At 46.5% G+C, this 19,855-nt stretch overlaps 1 protein-coding gene across 2 annotated transcripts in view; it reads left to right on the top strand.

Annotated features, from left to right (window-relative positions):
- The window catches only part of YPEL2 (yippee like 2), a 37,381-nt gene that overhangs the window by 10,970 nt on the left and 6,556 nt on the right, over positions 1-19,855 (top strand). For both annotated transcript variants that reach the window (XM_054084817.1, XM_054084816.1), the window contains 2 exons: positions 1,726-2,038; positions 19,442-19,485. In XM_054084817.1, the coding sequence (XP_053940792.1) occupies positions 1,922-2,038; positions 19,442-19,485 (161 nt within the window). In that variant the 5' untranslated portion in view covers positions 1,726-1,921. The remainder of the gene's footprint in view (positions 1-1,725; positions 2,039-19,441; positions 19,486-19,855) is intronic.

Genomic DNA, 19,855 nt, shown 5'->3' with positions numbered 1-19,855 from the left:
GCAGCGGTACTGAAGAGGGGAGTTTCTGTAAATAGCACTTTGGTACTGAAGGGATGAGTTTTTTTCAGATCTCGCTGTCTGACTTTCCAGCAGACAGCAGCAATGGGTGCCCAGCCTGAGGTGGTTTCCAGTACAACTTGGACAGTTCTGTCGTGGTGAGATACTTGTGATTGATACTAATACTGGGCAGAAGAGATGGTCTAAATGGAACGCACATATGAGTTCTGCACGTCTGCTTCCCACAACAGTTTTCTTGGGTCCTCCCTTCAGTTGACCAATTGATGTTGATTTTTACCCCACTGTTTTGACAGTTTCCTCTTGAACAACCCAAAGAGATGGATTTGTGTAGAACAGTCCAAGTCCACGGCATACTTTGAGCCAGGTGTGTTGTGGGGCTTCTTGTAGGAAGGTGCATTCCGCTGAGCAGCAGCAGAGCGAGCCTAGCACGCAAACTCTGGGGAGCTGTTTTAGCGGTGTAGTGACCTGGGCTGACTTTGTTCTAACCTGGAAGATCATCAGCTATGCTTCAGGGAAGTTGCTCACAGTGGCTTAGAGACCAGCTCTTAAGCTCTTGTACTTTTCTGGTTAGTCCACTTCAGAAATTTCCATTGCAGGTCAGGTGCGGGGGTTTTATTTCTTGTTTTTCTTTTCTTTGGGGTGGTGTTGTTCCAGTGTTTGATACACAAAGTGCAGACTCAGAAACTGAACACAATCGCATGTTTTATGGAAAGACAAATCCTCATGGGAGGAGCAGCCAGAGTTCATGATTAATTTCTAGAGCATGCATGCACGCCATGGCTCAGGGAGGGAGGCGAGCTGCTGCCTGGAGCCTTTGGGCTTCCTCCATCCTCAAAAGAACCACTTGTAGCCGGTAAGGGTTAGAGATGTGGGATCTGAAAAACTGGTTTCTGCCAACAAAAAAAGACCCAGACTTGAGCTGCCTTGCAGGTTCTGTCAGATGGGTGTGGGATAGTAGAAAGGTGTTTCCATTCTGGGACTGTCTCTTGCTATCAAGAATAGTCTTTGGAGGCTGTTCTTGCTTTGACTGCTGTCAGATGTTTAGGTTAAAAAAAAAAAGTAGAGAGCAGTTTATAGAGTAGCTTCTACCTTTGGAGCTTGCAGGGAGCTCTAAAGAAGGGTGTGATGAAATACTCCTCCATTTCCCATGTGGAAACTAGGGCAGAATGGAGAGAACTGGTTTGGTGATGGGTACGCTTTCCTGGTGGCTGAGGAGACCCGTGTCCAGTTCCCAGCTCTCCTGGGTGTCACGTCAGTGAATCATGCAGGGCTGACATCAGATCTCGCCTTTCTCTTTAGCAGAGCCCGGCTTCTCCAAGAGGTGGTGCAGAGTTGGACCTTAATACACGCAGTTCTCCAGAGGCATTAGGAGATTTAGCTTGATGAAAATCATCATTTTAGTCTCTTTGTGGCTCTGTAGTCACTTCCAAATCCATTAAGTGTTGGAAGAATGAATAGTGATTGGAGCGATAGGAAGATGGTAGATAACAGAAGCAGGAAGATGTGAGGGCAGTCAGCTCGTCAGTGGCTGAGCTGTGAATAAAACCGTCTTCCTTGATCTATTCTGCAGACATCACGCCTGTCTCCTGGCTGCCCTGTCTCTTCCCTGTTCTCTCGATCAAAGGCTGGATCATTCTGTGGGCTAAGAGACTGTTGGTGCGTTTGTGAGCTGAGTGTTCCGTCTCTCTTCTTTTTTTCTGAACTTAGGTTTGTGTCAAGTCCCCCGTTCCCTCTGCCCGAATCTCTTCCTCTGAAGCGGTCACCAGCGTGTGGAGCCTGCCCCACACCCATCACCTGCCAAACCACGGCCTTTACCTGTGTCTTCCGGTGTTTCCCGTGCGACCCGTCCTGCGGGAGTGCCTCCTGGGCCACCCCAGAGTTCACGCAGCGCTCAGTGGCTCCAATGGTGAAGATGACAAGGTCCAAGACTTTCCAGGCATATCTGCCTTCGTGCCACAGGACCTACAGCTGCATTCACTGCAGGGCTCATCTCGCCAACCACGATGAGCTCATTTCCAAGGTACGTGCATGATGTCACCTTCAGGTGCTGGGTGGACGCCTCCTCCCGGGGAAGCAGAAGGGTGCGATTGCTTGCACTGCAGGTCAGTAGCTGTAGGAGTGCCTGGCCTTAACCGATACTGCTGGTTTTGCTTGGAAAACAGGCTCTGGGCCAAAAGGATCTACTTGTGAGCTGACATTTTTGTTCAAAGTGATCTGGCAAATAGCTGTAGGGGACAGGTATCCAAGTTGGGGCCTCTGGAGCGCTTACAGGTGATCTGTCTTCCCACAATACCACCTCCTCCGTCTCATTTCCAACTGTAAAACTGGTAACTAATGGCCAAGACTGTGTAAATTACCTTCCTGATAAGTCTTGTTCATGTACATGCTTGTCAACGTAGCCAAAGGGTTGTGGCATGACGGTGGTTTGAGGGCAAAGTGTCTGGAGATGTTCTCTCTCTTAAACTCCGAGCTGCAATGAGACACTACAACAAAGCCCCGACTTGAGGGAGAGTTTCCCGATGCTTCTATGGAAATATAAGACGGCTTTCCAAAGACTGATGAATTGTTGCTCATACCCTTGTGGTTTTGTCAGTCTAACAAGACTTTTTCCAGTGAAAAAGCAAGAGTTGGATGGTAGGGTGTGCTCTGAGCTGGGGAGGGTGGAAGGATTCTGTCCTGTCTTCTGCTCTGTTGATTTCAAGGGAAAAGGTCCTGAGGATAAGCTAAATGAAAAGCTTGCAGAGCCAGTAAGCCAAGAGCCTTTGTTGCAAGCCAGTAAAAAGATCTCTGAAGTGAGAAAACTAAACTTTCTTAGAGTGTGTGTTGGAGCCTGCAGTGCCCGGCTGTGCTCAGGCATCAGGTTTCCAGGTTTTGCTGCCTTGGCAATCAAGTATTCCGTAAAGTTTATTCAGCTTATGAAATCTGTGTTCAGAAAAAGCACACGCACTGTGAGATTTATTAGCTGAGATGAGAGGAAATTGCGCTGTGAGCACTGTATGTTATGTGTGCACACGCAGCTTAAACCAGTTCAGCTTCTTGGAGCAGCGTTGAGAGCGAGGATCGCAGGGGACAGGGGTGCTCTGCCCGTTGGAAAGTGTGTAGAGCTTCCCCCCTTCCTGTTTGCACAGGGAAGATAGGGAATGTGTCACCTTGTGCCAAGCGCGTCTGTCCGTACGGAGTGGACCTCTTAGCAGCTGTGGAGGTCCTTTTAGACTCTCAGACCCGCCTGCTTCTGTTGGAGGCTGCCTCCTTCCTTTTCTCTTGTTTTTCGTGTGGGCCAGGTTGATGTGTCCCTCCGTGATGTTGTCTCCATGCCAAATAACTGAATTTAACTATTCTGGTATGAATAATGCTGATTGCAGACTGATACAATTCTGTTTTTTGTGGTTTCTGAGTGGACAGGCTTCCTTTTAGGCTGTCACTTCTGAGTCACTCTGGGCCTGGAGGGGGGGCTGCTCTGGGTCTGAGACCATTGCTGTGGCTCTCAGCAGAGCTGTCCTTGAGGACCACAAAGCCTCGGGCTTTTAAAGAGAAGAAGGCTGTGTGCTTCCTCAACAGAACTGAGCTTTGAAATGTAAATGTCAGCAGCAGTCTGTGTGGAGGTCTGGATGTGAAATACATTCAGGCTCTCGCATGGGCTGTGTGACTTCAAACTCCTGCGCTCTGTCGAGATCCCTGGAAAACAGGGTAGTCACTCTCCTGCCTTTTCATTGAGAGAGATGCTACCACTTTGATTTTGTGTTGGGACACAGAAGATGCTTTACTGGGTAAAGGAGGAGGCTTGTTTTACTTTTTTCATGGTGGATTAGAGCTCGTGTACTCTGCTTGTTTTTGACATAGCTATCCCATCTTGAACCCGGCTATGTCACTTTAATCAGAACAGCCCAAATGACACCATCCTTGGAAACTTTCCCCAGAAAACAGGCTTTTATGTAACGGCAGGGTGTTGGTGATTTGGCTTGATGAAATTAATTCCTCTATTCCTTTTGCCCCAAGTTGTGCAGAGACCACGTGAGAGCTGCGCTACTTTGCATGCCATGAGCTTTTAGCTCCTTTGGATACATACACATTGCAGTGTTGGCTCGTGCCGCCGGCTGAAACGCTAGCTGGAGCTGAATCCCAGTATTGTTCTGTCAGTCCACACTTTATTTCCTCCACATCTCAGTTTCCCATCTTAGCCCTTCAGCACCAGTGTTAACTTACTCTGACTTCAGAGTGTTTTGCCAGGACCAGGTATCCAAAACTATTTGACAAATATGCCTAAGCAGAGCAGTTTTTGCTTTCTTTTCTACTTAGGGAGACTTGTGCATTAAAATGGGTAAAAGGTTTCTCAATAAGTCATTGCTATTTAAAGAAAACGATCGATGCAGAGGCTTTTAAGAAAATCCAAAGCTGTTACATGAAGCCAGTTACCAAAATATTGCCTGCTTGCTTGGCCTTTTATCTTCTGCGGCCAGAGGGAGAAAGTGGTTTAGTGTGTCTGATTTGTAATAAGATCTAAATTGTGGGTTGGATCGTCTGGCCAAGAAAGGTCTTATTGACTTAGGAAATATAAAGTGATCAGATAGACTGGGTGGAGTGAGTAACTAGTTTTCCTTTATAGGTTCCTTTGGTGTCTGGGTCAGTATGAGGGGAGGCTCTTGTTCCCTTGTAGCAACACATCATTTAAAAATCTGTGCCAAATTTAGTACATACTCTTGTTTCATTGCTTTTTCCAATGCCTGAGTGGGCTGAGACTTTGGGAGCTCAACCTCGCCCTGCAGCAGATTCCTGTGTGACCTTGAGCAAGTCACTTAGTGTCTTTGTTCCTCCTTTCCTCACCTGTACATTTGAAATGCTGCTGTTTTGTCCAGTCTGTTGGGAAGATAAAGCTTTGGAGCAGGTACTGTCTGCTCTTGTGAATTAGTACAGTGTGTCCTAATCCTCTTTGGCTTTACTGTAAAAACAAAAATACCATGCCAGGCGACTGTAGTTAAAAAGCATATTTCACTGCCTTCTGATTGCCAAAAAATTAGTGAAATATCTTTGTTGTTACATTTATCGTTCCCAAGCACAACACCCCATGGTTTTTAGCATGTTTAAGAAAAAAATATGTTTGATAATAAATGGTGGCAAAACCTCTCTAGGAGATAGAAAGGGATTTTCTTAATAAATGCCCCTTCTGCATCATTTTCTAGTGGAGTCTGGGGGAAGAGCTAACTTAATAGACATTCAACAGTGTAAATAGCATCTCTTCTCTTCATCAAAGTGGCGGTGTGATGCTGTTTTTTACCCACTCGGTGCTATTAACTCTCTTTGTCAGCCTTTTCTGTTTGAATTCATATGTACCTGGTGTACAGGAGAAAAGCATCGGACCAAACGCAGAAAGATACAGGCCAAACACAGCCTCGTTAGTGTCTTGGTTGCTTTTTTTCTCCTACATGAACAGTAATTCAGCAGAAATGTCCCCGATCATGGAAATATGTAGAGAATGTCTTGTGGGCGTCCTGCAGTTTCTTTTTTTCATGAATTACTGTGATCCAACTGCTAAATATTATGCAGTGATGTAGCCTCTGAAGTTAGCCTAAGGCTGGCCGGGGAAGTTTAGTGTTTTCCTTTAATGTCTGCACAGGACCGTTACTGAACATGAATGTGAAATCCATCAATGCAAAAGGCTGTAGCTCCTCCAGCACGGAGAATTTAGGCAAAATGGAGAACTTGTGAATGCCGGACTTTCTCAGCTGGGTTTTGATTGTTAGCTGGGCACGAGAGGAAATTGCGCCTCAAATTGCGCCAGGCGAGATTTAGATTGGATATTAGGAAAAATTTCTTTACTGGAAGAATGGTGAAGCCCTGGCAGAGGCTGCCCAGGGCGGCGGTGGAGTCACCATCCCTGGAGGGGCTCAATAAACACGTCAGCGTGGCACTTCGGTGCATGGTTTAATAGGCACAGTGGTGTTGGACTGGATGATCTTAGCGGTCTTTTCCAACCTTAATGGTTCTGTGATTCTAGAGAACACTTAGAAGCTTTTTTCTGTCTTCTGGGACAGGAGTTGCAGGGTTTTTAAGCAAATCTGGCTCCCAGTCATTGTGGCCAGCAGCTTCCTTGGCTAGCAGACTTCTGGAGCCAGAGCTTGTTGGCACCAGCTTTGTGGCATGCTGAAAGCATCACATTTTGCTCCCTGTTGCAACTGGCAGATCTTAAATGGATTAGAAACTTTGATGCTGGCTTTCAGGTAAGTTGTGGATGAATTCAGCTAATTGGAGTCATTTGCTGCACCATGTATAGGTGAATAAACGCAATTATTGGGCTTTTTGAGTTGGTTTCTTAGTCTTTTTTTCTTTCTGAGTACGTGGGCAAGGTGGTGTGATGTTCTTCATGCTTTACTTCTCATGAACCAACTGGTGTCTGTGTGTCAGTTCACCTTGAAGACATGAAGTTGTTTGCTGGGGCAGAGGGAGTATGCACACAAACTAGAACAATAATCCTAAAATTACAGTGTGGTTGTGTCAAAACTTTAATCAAATGGAAAAAGGAGGATGCATTTAGGAAGCGTCCAAGGCTAGTGAAGGGAAAATCCCACGCTTCCATCGTAGGAAAAAGCTGTTTGGGATGAGGAGAGTATCCCTTTTTCATGGGTGAAGTTTGTACTGTTTTTCATTACGTGGGATTTCTTCTTGCTTTAAAAGTAGATCTTACATTTTCCCAAATATGGATTTAAGTTCCCAGCCTCCCACTAATGAACCCTTAAGGCCAGGAGGAGATATCGGATTATCACATCTGACCTCCTGTACAGCATGGGCCAGCGGATTTCATCTGGATTGTGGCGTGCCTTTCAGAAAACGTACTCGGTCTTGATTGGAAGACTTCAAGAAGGAAAATTCACGGCTCCCCTTGGTCATATTTTGCAGTGGTTAATCATCTGTAGTATTAAAAATTGGAGACTTTGAATTTTTATTTGGCTGCCTTGTGCTTCCTTGTCAGTGGCCATTATTTTCATTCTTCTGCCAATGAAATAGATCCCTAGTACCTACTTTTTTTTCTCCTGATGAAAGGTTGTGGTATACAGCAATCAAGGTTGCTCTCGATCACTTTTGACAGGCCAGATTCACCTTTGTCAAGACACATTGTTGCTTGTTTTTCCAGTTCTATATGATTTTTTTATGGTTCTCTCCTATGTCTTTAGTGCTTCAGCATCTTTTTAGGAATGGAAGTGGGGCTGGTTTCGTTGTGCCAGCCTCAGACTCAGCAGTAACATCTTTATGCAGTACATATTTCATAACTGCATTATTCTTACTGGCTCAGCACCACGCGGTAAGCATTTATTTGCTGCTAGCTCTTTATGCACCAGGTTTATCAGTTTTATGCACATTTCTAGAAGCTCTCCAGTAGCTTTTAGATCCTGCTTTTCTGCTCTTGTTCCCTAATGAATTGTCACTTTTAGGTATCACTCGGAGCTTGCTTTTAATTGCAAGTATAGCCAGAGTTCAAGCTGTAAGTGATAAACAGCAAAGCGATTCCGTTAGGTGTCTTTAGGGGTTTTTAGCTTTTCATTACGCTGCTGTGAACTTGGGGGAAGGCAGGAGTAGTTCTTGACTTCTGGTAAGTTTAAAACGAGATGTGGGTTGAGAGGACTTCAGTTCTCAGTAGAACAACGTGCAAAGTTGTTAGATGGGAGCCTTTTCCTTCAGTGCCTTGGCCAGGAAATTGAGTGTTGATGAGGCAGAGATGGTCTCTGCAATCAAACTTATCCCCAGGACCTTTACTGGACAGATCCGTGTTTGCTGTCCTTCCTGTTGCTGGCCTGTATTGCAGCGGGGAGGAGAGGAGCGGGTCGTTTGAGTACCTCTCATCCGCTCTGAGAAGCCTTTCTTTGGGAGAGAATAAACAAACTAAACTGCCCCTTGCAGGAAAAAGTCAGGATATGAAATCTGAGCGGTGTAATGAGCATTTGTAGTACCTATTCTGTAGCACAGCTACCTAAATTAGATCTCTGTCCTGTGTAATTGCTTCCTCTGGGGCTTACTCTACAAATCACTATGCTCCTTCAGTTCCTGTTACCCATAATGGGATCTGAAGACAGTCAGGATCAGGCCCCTTTTTTTCAGTTGGGATGTGGTTGTTTAATAGAATGAGTCCAAGGTAATTTGTACCTCCTCGTATAATTGTATTTATACAACATTTAATTGCTGTATGATTTTAAAAATATTTCATTCTGTTCCAAAAAAGAAGGAAAAAAAAAAGTAATAATTCCAAACGATTTAGAATTCCTTGTCACAGAGGAGGCACGGGGTAAAAATGGATTTTTCTAATCCATCACTTTCTTCATGGAGATAACTCTCCTTTCATCTGCTGCTTCCTCCGCCTTAGAATTGATGACCTGGGCATAAATAAAATATTGTTCCCATTTATTATCCAGGGAGCTGCCAGGGACGAAGGACGGTGAATCATCAGGGGGTTTGCTGCAACTGCTGCAAATCCTGAACAAATGGAGCGCGGAGTTGATCGGGTTTGAGCCTTTTTGGGCTTGTTGGGTGCTTCAGTTGTCGGCCTGTGCAGTTGGAAGAGGAGGAGATGCCAGCAGGCTGGATTGTTTGCTGACAGGGTGACCTGCCCGCTGAACTTCCCATGCAGGTGTGCACTTTTAATGTGATTTATAGTTGTAAGGGCAAGCCCAGGACACAGAGACGGGAGACTCAAAACTCCTGAGTTTGAATCTCTTCTGGTTGAATCTCTTATTTACTCGCATGTGTACATGAGTGAGGGGCTACAGGTGGGAGCTTTTTCACATACAGCCTCTTGGGTAGAAGACCCCGAGGAGTCTCTTGTGATATTTTCTATTGCAGTCTCATTTTATAGTAGCAGGAAATGCTACTGTAGTCTCATAGTAGAGATAAACATTCAGAATTTAGGCAACAGACTGAACGTTCTCAGCAGTATGGTGGACGTAGGGTGGCTTCATCTCACTGTGCTGAATCTTATCTGGCGACAGGGAATAGCTGCTGCCCTGGGCGGATCTGCTTTTGCTGAAAAGCCAGTCTGCGCTCACCGTCATCATCAGCGCTATTGTGAGCTTAGCGGCTGTATTAATGCAATACAGCATTCTACTGATAGATGGACAGACGCTATTATGCCGCTAATTAAATAACTTGTTGCATTAGCAGTTTCCATCTTCCATCCCAGTTCTGTCTTCTGTTTATCTCTAAAACCCATGCAGTAGCAGTAATTAATGTGGAAAGAAATGGCTTTACCCTTCCCCCTGCCACCCCTTTTTATACTAAAATGACTTGATTTTTGGATGCTTTGAGCCAGCATCAACCTACGGGGAGACAGCAGCACTCAATCGGGGGGAAGACCCCGCAGCTGCTGCTGTAGCAATTGCAAATTCATCAGAATAAAATGCATTTTTCATCTCTCTGTATCCATAAAGACACCCAGGGGCTCTGTTTTCATCTTCAGTAGTTTTTCTTAGTAAATAACAGTGCTTCTCTCCATGTTGTCCTTCTACATACCAAAGCATAAAGGCTTACGTTTGGTGGACGTCACTGACTTACGTGTTAGAGATACCAAACTCATCTCAACTCCCTTGAACTTCCTGCAGATTGGGCAATGCTGGTGCCTGTGGGCAGTGAGGCTGTGGAGGTGGAGGATCAAGCTTAGCCAGCAGTATGGCCTGAGACCCAGCGTGAAGACCTGGAGGATGCAGATCTTTATTTCCTTCTCCCATCCTCAGTCACGTAGATCGTACAGTGAACGGAGAGGTTACAGTCTGTGTTTAGGCACTGCCTGTGGGAATGGGCTGCTCTTCTCCAGAGCTCATGGCAGTGCTCCTGCTTCATGCAAATAAACATTGCTTCTGCCAGCCGGCACGCTTTGGGAGTTCTCCTTGGGTAAATGTTGGTTTTCTGCGCAAGCGGTCTCTGCTTGTCGTCAGGCAGGAATTAACTTGTGGTCATTCTGTGCACATGATTTTGTGGCTTCCTGTCTTCAATACAGCACTGCTTCCGCAGGCTGGCTTGGCTTATCGATTGGAGTGCCCTGTGTCTCTGCTCATTCTCCCCACTCCATCTTCTTGGGGTAATAAATGCTCCTTAGGCAATGCTCTGTCTCATATTTTTGCCTGGTTAAGCAGTCTGGTGTCAGTGCGTGTGTAGTTCCAGAAGCTGGTGAAGATTCCTAGAAAAGCCTAGATCTTTTTTTCCCCCAAAAAAAAGAGATCAGTTTCCCATGAGATAGAGGAGAGTCTTGCCTGCACTCTTCGTTTGTATTATAGAATGATAATATGGCTTGGGTTGGAAGAGACCTTAAAGCCCATCCAGATCCAACCTCCCACTGGATCAGGGGCTCCAAGCCCCATCCAACCTGGCCTTGAACATCCCCAGGGATGAGGCAGCCACCACTGCTCTGGGAAGGCCATGCCAGTGCCTCACTGCCCTCACCATGAAAAATTTCTTCCTCATATCTTGCCTAAATCTTCTCTCTTGCAGCTTAAAACCGTTTCCCCTCATCCAATCCCCGTACTGCCTGACAAAGTGCCGCTCCCCAGCTTTCCTGGAGGCTCCCTCTAAGTGCTGGGAGGTGGCTATAATGCTCTTATAGAGCACTGTCTTCCCTGCCAGCCAGAGGCGTGGGAAGGACTGGAAATGAAGTGTATACCCAACAAGAAGATGACGGGACCTGGTCAAAGAACTTGATGCTAAATTCCCTTCCCTATCTGTAAGGCGCCTGATAAATCTTGAGTTCTTGATCTGACACGAGGGTGTGTGCCTGCCATCCGTGCTCTTAGAAGCTGTGCTGCCCTTCTTCCTCAGGTTTGCCCAGTGCTGTTTTCATGCAGGAATGGATTTTCCTTTGGCAGAGGGAATCTGAACAGGAGGGGAAGGGAGCAGTGACTGCCTGCTGTGGTGCCTGTGCTCCCTGCTGTCATGGGGCTGCAGGGCTTTTAGTCACAGACATCTGTCCTCCCCTGCTTGGGTTGCAGAGCAGACTGGGAATCTGTCTCCTGCAGTGTTTACTTTTAAAAGCAATTACTCTGATACTTCACTGCTTTGTTTCCCACAGTATTTCCATCCTTTTTCATCTTAAAGTCAAGTTTTGAGACACAACAGCAGCGGTGACCAGGGACCATCAAAATCATGAGAGAAGCCCCAAAATATACTGAAGTTTTATAGCGCTAATAAATTTGGTGCCTCTGTTTATTTGCCTCCAGTTATTTGTGCCTTTAGCATTCGCGTTTTGAAATTTCACTCTGACGTCTGTGGGCTAGAAACACACTTAAAAATAAATAAGAGCAGAGTCCACCAGCCTTAGGGCGTTGTTAAGGAGGTAGAATAGCACAGGGCTGAGGAAAACATGATGAGACTTAACAGCAGTTGCGTTTGAACACAGTCACAGGCTGGAGGGGAGCCTGCCGGGCGTGCTGGAGGGAGAAGGAATAGAGCAGTTGCAACGGCTTTTGGGGTTTTGACATGATCTACAGAGCTTTGCTCCTGCTTTAGCTTAGCCGAGTGATGGCTTAAATTGTGTTAGAAATCTCTGCAATGACAAAAACCCCAAAACTCTCAATTTTTGGGCAATTTATGTTTCTCTAAGTACTGATCTTCGTTAATTGCAAAGCTTCTGAAGAGATTTCTTCTCTGCCATATAAAATTTCCCTTTGTAAGAAGCCTCTTGCTTCCCCCTCTGGAAATAATGGACAGCCGTACAGATGGATGAATTAATAACTAGGGATTCGCTCCTGGATCCTGACGCATTTCCATCCATTCATGCAGCTGATCTGCCTGGGAGCAACATAGCCCCGTTGGAGCGTTGGTGTCACCTTTGTGTTGTGCTGACGTGGATCTGGGAGCTGCTCTGATCAACAGGACAGAGCAGCGTTTCATGGTTTGCTTCTGATGGGATCAGCATCTGTGCGGTCCTGCTTGTTATCCGTTTTCCTAAGCAGCGCTGATATTATGGAGATAACACTCCAGAGTTGTGCCAAATACCGTCTCGTGCTTCGAGATAGTTTTTCCTTAGCATATTTGTGAGCCTTGTGACCAGAGCTGATTTTTCTCAGTTTCAGCTCCTAGAAATGCGAAATGATGAAAGAATCTCACTTAAAACAGGTTTTTTTGCTGTGCTTTTTTTTTTTTAAGTTCTTATTAAAAAAAAAAAACAACTGCTGCATGAATTTGCCTGAATTTTGAGGCAAGCTGAGTATTTTAAGGATGAGGAGGGGAGAGGCTGTCAGGTAGCCCTGGAGCACTGAAACCCAGAGCACAGAAAGAAGAGTCTGTGATGTGAAAGCTGTATGAGCGCTAGAGAGCTCCTGTAGGCTGCAGTAGGTCTGAAGCGCGCTTCAGCTGCAGTGACAGCTAACTTCTTTCAGCCTCTTTGCAAAGTTTGCCCTTCAGTCTCTTCTGGTTGTGGCGCAGGAGGTGGAGGATTCGGATCCAGCTCACACAGCGTGGCTTTTCCAAGGTGAAACACTTCCAAGGGGTGAGATTCCCACTCGCAAGGCAGGAATGGATGCTTTTCCCACAAAAGCAGGCTACAGCAGGAGCGTGAGGTTCTTCAGTTGCTAATAATTTGCTCCATTAAATTCACCTTTTCCCTGCCAGCTTCACCAATGGCCTTTTCTGAGCAGCAGCGAGTGGATTTCACGGGCAGCGGTGATGCCAGTGGGATGGCCTGCGGGTGTTTTTGCGGGTGTGTGTTTAGACTTTCCGCACTGTCTGGCTGCAGCCTCTCCCCACCTATCCTGTGCAGTGAAAGTGCTGAGTCTGTTCCTGTTAGGACAAAAGGCTCTTATCAGAGTCTGGCTCCTGCTTGTGTCGGGTGTGGAGGGAGCGAGGGGGTCGAATGAACACCGTCTGCTGCCAGGAGGCAGGATAAAAACTTGTAGTAACATCTCCCGTTGGAATAAAGAAAAGCTATATAGTAATATCGCTCATCTTTCCAGTCTGTGTACTGTCCTTCTCACAGACTACGTAACCTGAGATATAAATACGGTGTAAAACTGCTTGGATGTAGCTGTTCCTAGGGTGAAATACGTTTATTCACAGTGTAACCACGCAATGTAAACTGCTGGCGAATAAGGCCGTGCTGGATTAATTGAATTACCTCAGAGATGAGTTTGGTCCACTAATTCCATATCGACTCTGGGCTCTGAATAGCGTTAAGGACCCATGTTAAAACTCAATTAAAACTCAGGAACACGGTTTGAACAGGGTAAGGTCACATCTGTGCACGAGGTGGAATAATGTCACCGGTCCCCTTGACGTGGGTCTGTGTCTTACGTAATCAGAGCAAAATTGAATCTCGCTTTAATCTGATCATTGACTGTCCCTTCTGTGAGGAAGAACAAGGTGGAATTAATGAACCCCGAGGAGGTCTCTGTAGTCTGCGTGGATACGGGGACCAAGTAATTGAACTCGTGTTCCCTTGGGAAATGCTTGAATATGATGGGAGTAGATGGCTGGAATGACTGTCACCGCCTGGTGCAGCCCTGGAATCCGCAGCAGGTATTTTCACAGTTCAGCTCTCCCAGCTTTCTTTCCCCCGTTTGGTGGCTCACAAGCAGGCTCTGAGAGCTGCCGTGCACCCAGTGCTGCTGCCACGCAGTTAATGGTTCCTCTAAACCCATTGCAGGACTAAGGCAACAATGCCTTGATTAAATAGATAATTAGTAGGGCTTCAAAAGTGCCATTAAGGCACTTAAGGATGTTAGGTGGGATAGCAGCTGATGGGAATTGGGATAAAGTACTCAAGGAAGCTGGAGGTGTGCAAGGAGAGCCCAAAACGGTGCAGATCTTTATAAGCAAACTTGTGTGCACTGCTGTTGGATTGGCGTCATGCTTTGGTTGTACTTGAAGGTCTCCTCTACCTGTTCAGGTTGTATTTTATGAGAACATCTCATCTTTACGTGTTTAAGGGTGAAATGAGCATCAAGAATAGATAAATCTTACAATCAGTGTTGTGCGAATGGCTGTAGTAACTTAAAGATAAAAGTTGGATGTGTATGTGGGAAATCAGTGATAGCAGAGGTATCTCTGAGTAGATTGTTGGATGGATTGTTCTCTCCCAGACTTCAGTGCCTCTTAAACCCGGGAGTTCATAATAGACTGTTTCTTATACTCACTAAACTGCTCTGTCACGGTGGGGATAACACAAGCACAGGAAATGTGCTCTTTTTGAAGAGGGCAGGTGCCTGTGGTCATTTAGCTTCTCCCGATGCTACCGTTTCACGTTGTCTAGGATGTGCTGGCTGCTCTTGATCTCCGGCGGTGGCTTCGAGCCTTCTGTTCCTGTTTGCATCCTTGCAGTGAGAATTACTTGTCACTTTCAAGAGCATGGAAGGGCACACTCTGTTCCTTTTTTTCTCCTTGTACCTTTTTGGGATCAGTCGACTTTTTGTTTTGATTTTATTGGTTTCCTAAAAGGCTGCCAGCTGGATATAGGTAAGTGGGGGGTTTCTCTGCTGCAGTCTGCAGGGAACAAGCAGCAGTATGTAGCCATTTAGTCCTGGCAACTGCTTCCTATTTTTCCAGATGATTCCAGCCAGCTCTTTTTGTGTTTAGCCTGTTGTCAAATGCTGGCACAAAGACTTGGGGTATTAATCCTATCGTCTGTTCAGTGTGTGGAACTGCTGAGTGGGCTGCACAGTGAATGAGAAGCTGCAGGTACGAGGGAAAAGGGGCATGAAGTGTAGGCGTGTTTGGAACGCGTTCAGAATTCGTGCCTTTCCCTGGCTGCACTGATTGAGTGTAAAAATTTCCTTCTGTCTCTTCAGTAATGGGAATGAGCAAATGCGAAGGTCTGGTGGCGGTGGGAACGCAGGTGGAAAGTGAAACAGTGTAGAGTGATGGAGAGGCAGAGCCCTTCTCTGCGTGGGTGGTTGTCTGCGTGATGTTGCTGCACCGATGAAGGCTCTGAAGGAGCCGTGCATCCTGCTCATAGCAAACGGAATAGTGGATCCAGCACTTCAAATTGAGCCCAGGATATAACAAATGGACTAAACTAAACTGGCAGTTCCCAAGGTCATGAGTGTTGAATATGTAAGGATTCAGCTTTGAGTGTTGCAGGCTGAGTCCACCTCCAGCAAGCAGAATGTCTACCACAAAGGAGCTGGCGCTTCTTAGTTGCTGGCTGCATGTTACGCTTCCTTCTGTGGCAGATCTGGTTTAACAGCTTCTGTGAAACCCAGACTCCCTGTCCTGCAGAGTATCTCTCACTGGAGCTGCAGTTCTGCACTGTGGTGCTTTGCCAGCAAACGTAGTTTGAGAACTTCCTACTCAGAGCAACTGTGTCTGCCCCCATACTGCGATTATGAAGTAGTCTGTGCGATTGCCCTTTACACTGGATCCGTGATGTGGGACGAGGAGAAAGAATTATTGCCCTTAACCCACCCCCCCCAAGTCTTTGTTTTTATAAATCATGATTTTACAGATCTAATTTGGAATCAGCACAGCTGAGTGTCTGCAGATTGGGTGATGGGAACTTCTTAAACCAGAGCAGCTGCCAAAGGCATCTTAACGCGGAGCTTCTGCTGTAAGGAGAGATGCTTGCCAGGCAGGGATCTACAGCCAAGGAGATAACTCCAGGTTTGTGGCTTCCCACCTGGATACTCAAATCAGCACTCTTGGGGTCTGCAGCTTTTAGGTGCCTCCAAGCTGAGAGGGGCACTCAGGAGTGAGGGAGGGTTTTGAATGTGAGCAGTCAGGAGGAGAAAGCTGTTGTGTATTACACGTATCAAAAGCGTGTATTGTTTTTCAGAGGGCTCGGGCAGGACAGGAGGCAGAGCTTTGTTGCTGGCACATGCAGACGTGTTTCCAGCCAGACACTGAGCCTTAGCAGTGCAGAGAAAAATATGTTCTTGAGCTTTCAGTGGGAAACAACAATAAATAAATCCTTTCCATTTCTTTCAGCTGGAAAGTGGTGCCAGGAACTGTTGTTTTAGAGACTAAGAAATCTGGATTTATAAGCATCCGTGTGGGATACACCTTGGATTGCGTATCAGGAAAACCTACACAGAGAAAATGTATAGCATAGAAAGTAGGTCTTGCTGCTGACTGTCAGTGTTCAGGGAAAACCAAGCCTCTCATGGAAATCTCTTAAAATAAAAACAAAGACAGGAACATCTGTTTGTGTATAAATAGATCTGTTTCTTCTGACTTCATGGTGCTCTTTGCAGTGTGTGCCAGTTTTTCTGGAATCCAGAAGAGAAGGAACATCTCCAGAAAATGCTGAGGTTACAACATCCAGATAAAACCTGCCTGTGCTACCTTTATAAAGACACAGTCAGCTTAGTCTTGTAGAGAGCAAATGCACTGGTGAACTTAAGGTGGTAGTCAGACCTTGCTCACTTCTTATGTGATTTGCCAACTCCATAGCTGGCAGGAGCGTGAATATTAAGTCAGCACTGAAAGCTGAGCAGTCGTATGTTGAAAAGTTCTGCTTGGGCAGGAGATGATGAATGTGATTATTTGTTTGCAGTGACCACCCTTAGATACCCTAAAGCTCTGGCTCGAGCTGGACGAAAGGGCATCTCTGAACGGATGCTACTGTCCCTTGGGAGTGGGCTGGAATAGTGTCCAGTCAGCCTCAAACACAAAGCTGATGGGTTTGGTTTTGTTGTTTATTAAAGACAGGCCTTTGTACAGCAGTAACGGAAAATCCTGTTTCTGTACCAATAAAAACTTTGCTCCCATGGTTGTTGTTATTGGCAAACTTAGTCACTTTGGTGTTTATGGAAAAGTATTTACTGGGAAGGATTGGATGCTTAGCGAGCTTCATCTGTTTTCATTTTGCTTTGATGGCACACATGTTGCTGTGGGACCTTCTGTTTCATCCCTGTACCCCATCCGCAGTCCGTCCTTCCAGGCTGTATCGCTCTTTTGCAGCCTGGACAGCCGGTGCCCCTGCTGTTTGCTGTAGCGAGGTACAGTGTTGCCTTGGACTCTTCTTTCCAGCCTGGGGGCACCAGCGCTGTGTCGATTCCGACGATGGTACCACACAGGACGTGGAAACAATGCAGCCTGTGTTTTGTGGCAGCCAGGCTGGACCTCGTTGGCACAGAGGTATCAGCCAGCTGACAATAACAGTGATACAGAACTTGAGTGCTGCAGAAGGATTAGAAGAAGCCTCTCTAATAAATGCAATTACACAAACATGCTTGAGCCATGTGTCCTATTTAATTCTTGCTCAAGTAAAGCAGCATTCCTCAGGGCACTGCTTTTGTCTGAGCAAAAAAGATATCCAAGTGCCTTAGGTGTCCTCTCTGGATCCAGAGTGGCTCTTCTGTGCCCTGGGTGGCAAGTAATATTGGGCTTCAGAGTCCTCTGAAGAATAGCTATTCCTCCAGGAGTCAATTCTTTTGCAGTGACTTTATAGCTGGCAGAGCCCTCGCTGCGACCCAGACCTCACAGGCAGCTTTCATTGCTGGATGTGGCTCCCTGCCTGCACCCCCTTGGCGCTGCGTTGGCCCACAGAGGTGCTTCTTCTCTCTGGAAAGGAGCCTTTTGGGTACGATTGGGGAACTTGCGGTGGGCCTGCTCCGCTTCTGGAGAGTGCCTGGCACCAAGCAGGGCAGCAGCCTAAGCACCGTGAGAGGCTGGACTTGTTCTCTTGTCAGGGCAGATTTAAACTGCGCCTTTAATGTAGTTTACATTTTCCTGCTGGTGAGTGAATTTCCTGCCTCTGCCTTCCACGTGAGCAGGACTCGGGGTGGAGAGAATGTCTTGCGGGCTGTTACAGAGCTGCTTGCCCTTTCCCCAGGCAGCACTCAAGAAACACTTACTGGAGTTAATGGGTTGGTGCTGGGGCTGCAGCTCTGGAAACTGGGAGACACACAGCGCGGAGGAGGCAGTCGATGAGTATGGATGTAAAACGTGGGGTCCAGATCCATCCACAGGCTTCTCGGGCATGACTTTGATTTTGCTTCTCTGTTGGGCAGGTGTAGGGACGCATCTCTAGGGCTGGGCTGGTGGAAGGCAACGTCCTGGAAAGGGGCTGTGGCTTCCCGGAGGTTGCCTAATGTGACATGAGGAAAGTGTGTTTATGCTGCCCCAGGGTTCAATTTTCTTTTAACTAAGTAGGTGGCCACTGTTAGTTGGGTCGGGAGATAAAACCTTGAATATTTCTCTTTTCTCTCAAAATTCTGTCTCCCCTCTTTTAGAGAGTGTTTAGTCTGAAATCATTGCTGATCTGTAGAAGCTGAGGTTTTAAGAAAACCATTAAATATCCCAAAGTTCCTGGCAAGGTGAAGGTTTAAATGATCCAGAAAAGCTGCTCTCTGACTTTCCCAGCTCCTTCCCCCTCAGTGCATACGTTCCCTAGGTATCTTGTAAGGTAACTTGCGTGCAGAGAGCAACCATGTTCTTGCTCAGAAGCACCAAATGTTTAATTCAGCGTGTGCTTGTCAAAGTACATTAAAAATGCAGGTAGCACTCGCTGTGTGCGAGCCAGCTCTTCTGAGCGAGGTGCAGTCACAGGGTAACCTTGCGCATGGAGCCTGCTGGCTCTTGGAAATGTCCCGGCTACCTGGAGCGTCCTGCTGGGCTGGCATTGGCCCACTGTCTCCAAAACGCTGCCTCTATATGTTGATGCTGAGAGAAATACGGGGCAGAGAGGTTGTGCCACCAGTAGCGATTATCTGATGTGGTTTTGCTGCTGTTCTCTGTTGTCCACATCCATCTCTACCCGGTTGTATCTCGTCCTGTGTTTAGATCCAGCCCTGAAGACCTCCCTGGCATCAGCGGGAATCTGAAGGCTTGCAGACACCTCAGCAAGGTTAAAGTCTTCTGTAAATTCTCTAGAGTAGAGGTTGTATTTGCGCAGCACCTTGCACAGATAGGGCCTCGATCCCTCCGTTGGGTTCCACACCCGCCTGTGCCGTCTTCCCGAGGGGAACTCGTGGACCATCGAGCACAATAGCAGTGTTTCAAAACTGGCAATGCAACAGGAGGCCTCCGTGGGCACCTTGTTTTCAGGAAAGAGGTTCAAATCAGTATTTGGCAGCCAGGCTGCATCAGGTGAGGTTGAAGCAGTAGTGTGAAATTCATAAACAGAATTGAAAGAATGAAAGTGGACATTCCTGGGATATAAGAGAGAAAACAGCTCAGGTCTTGAGAAGTGCATTTGGCTTGTATGGCACTGGAAGTGCTGGTGGTGTCAGGTGGAGTTCCCAGTGGGCTGCCAGTACAACCTGTGAGACGGGCAGGCATTAGAGCTGGAGGGAGCTGCTCCCTTTCCGTCTGCAGGATGAGACCTCTGCTCCTCAGTGCTCGTCTCCTGACATTTTGCTTTGTGCTCTTTCCATCTCCGAGACTCTAACGATGTGCGTTGCTCAGGCTCTGGCTAACAGTTGCTATAACTACCATTAATGCGGTCACTGAGGGCAGGTCCTGGGTTAGCCTTCTTTCTATCAACCAGCCAACTGAAATTTGTTTTCTTGCCTTTCAGTCCTTCCAAGGAAGCCAAGGACGAGCATACCTCTTCAACTCAGTGTGAGTATAACTTCATATGTGTCACCTCTGCATCTCCTAGGATAGAGTTAAGAAAACCCTCCTGAAGAAGGAAAAAAAAAGGATAGTCTTCCTGTAGAAAAACTCTGCCTGAGACTTGGGAGCGTGCTAAAAGTGGTTGGAGAAAGAGCAGAAAACAGCACTGATTTGTAATTGATTTTATGTTGAGGTTTCAGATAAGCTGTTGGGAGGAGGTGTTTTTTTCTTCATCAGACTGAGAAATGCAAGCTAAAAGATGAGAAGAAAATGACCAAAGAGTCAAAGTTTCGTAAATGTAGAGAACAAATAATATCTAAGTAAGAACTTACTTTTTAGAGCTAGCGTAAAAATGGAGTATAATTTTCCCAATAAC

This window comes from Cuculus canorus, chromosome 20 (genome assembly GCF_017976375.1).
Source record: "Cuculus canorus isolate bCucCan1 chromosome 20, bCucCan1.pri, whole genome shotgun sequence".
Taxonomy (NCBI): domain Eukaryota; kingdom Metazoa; phylum Chordata; class Aves; order Cuculiformes; family Cuculidae; genus Cuculus; species Cuculus canorus.
This window is presented reverse-complemented; position numbering and strand designations above follow the sequence as displayed.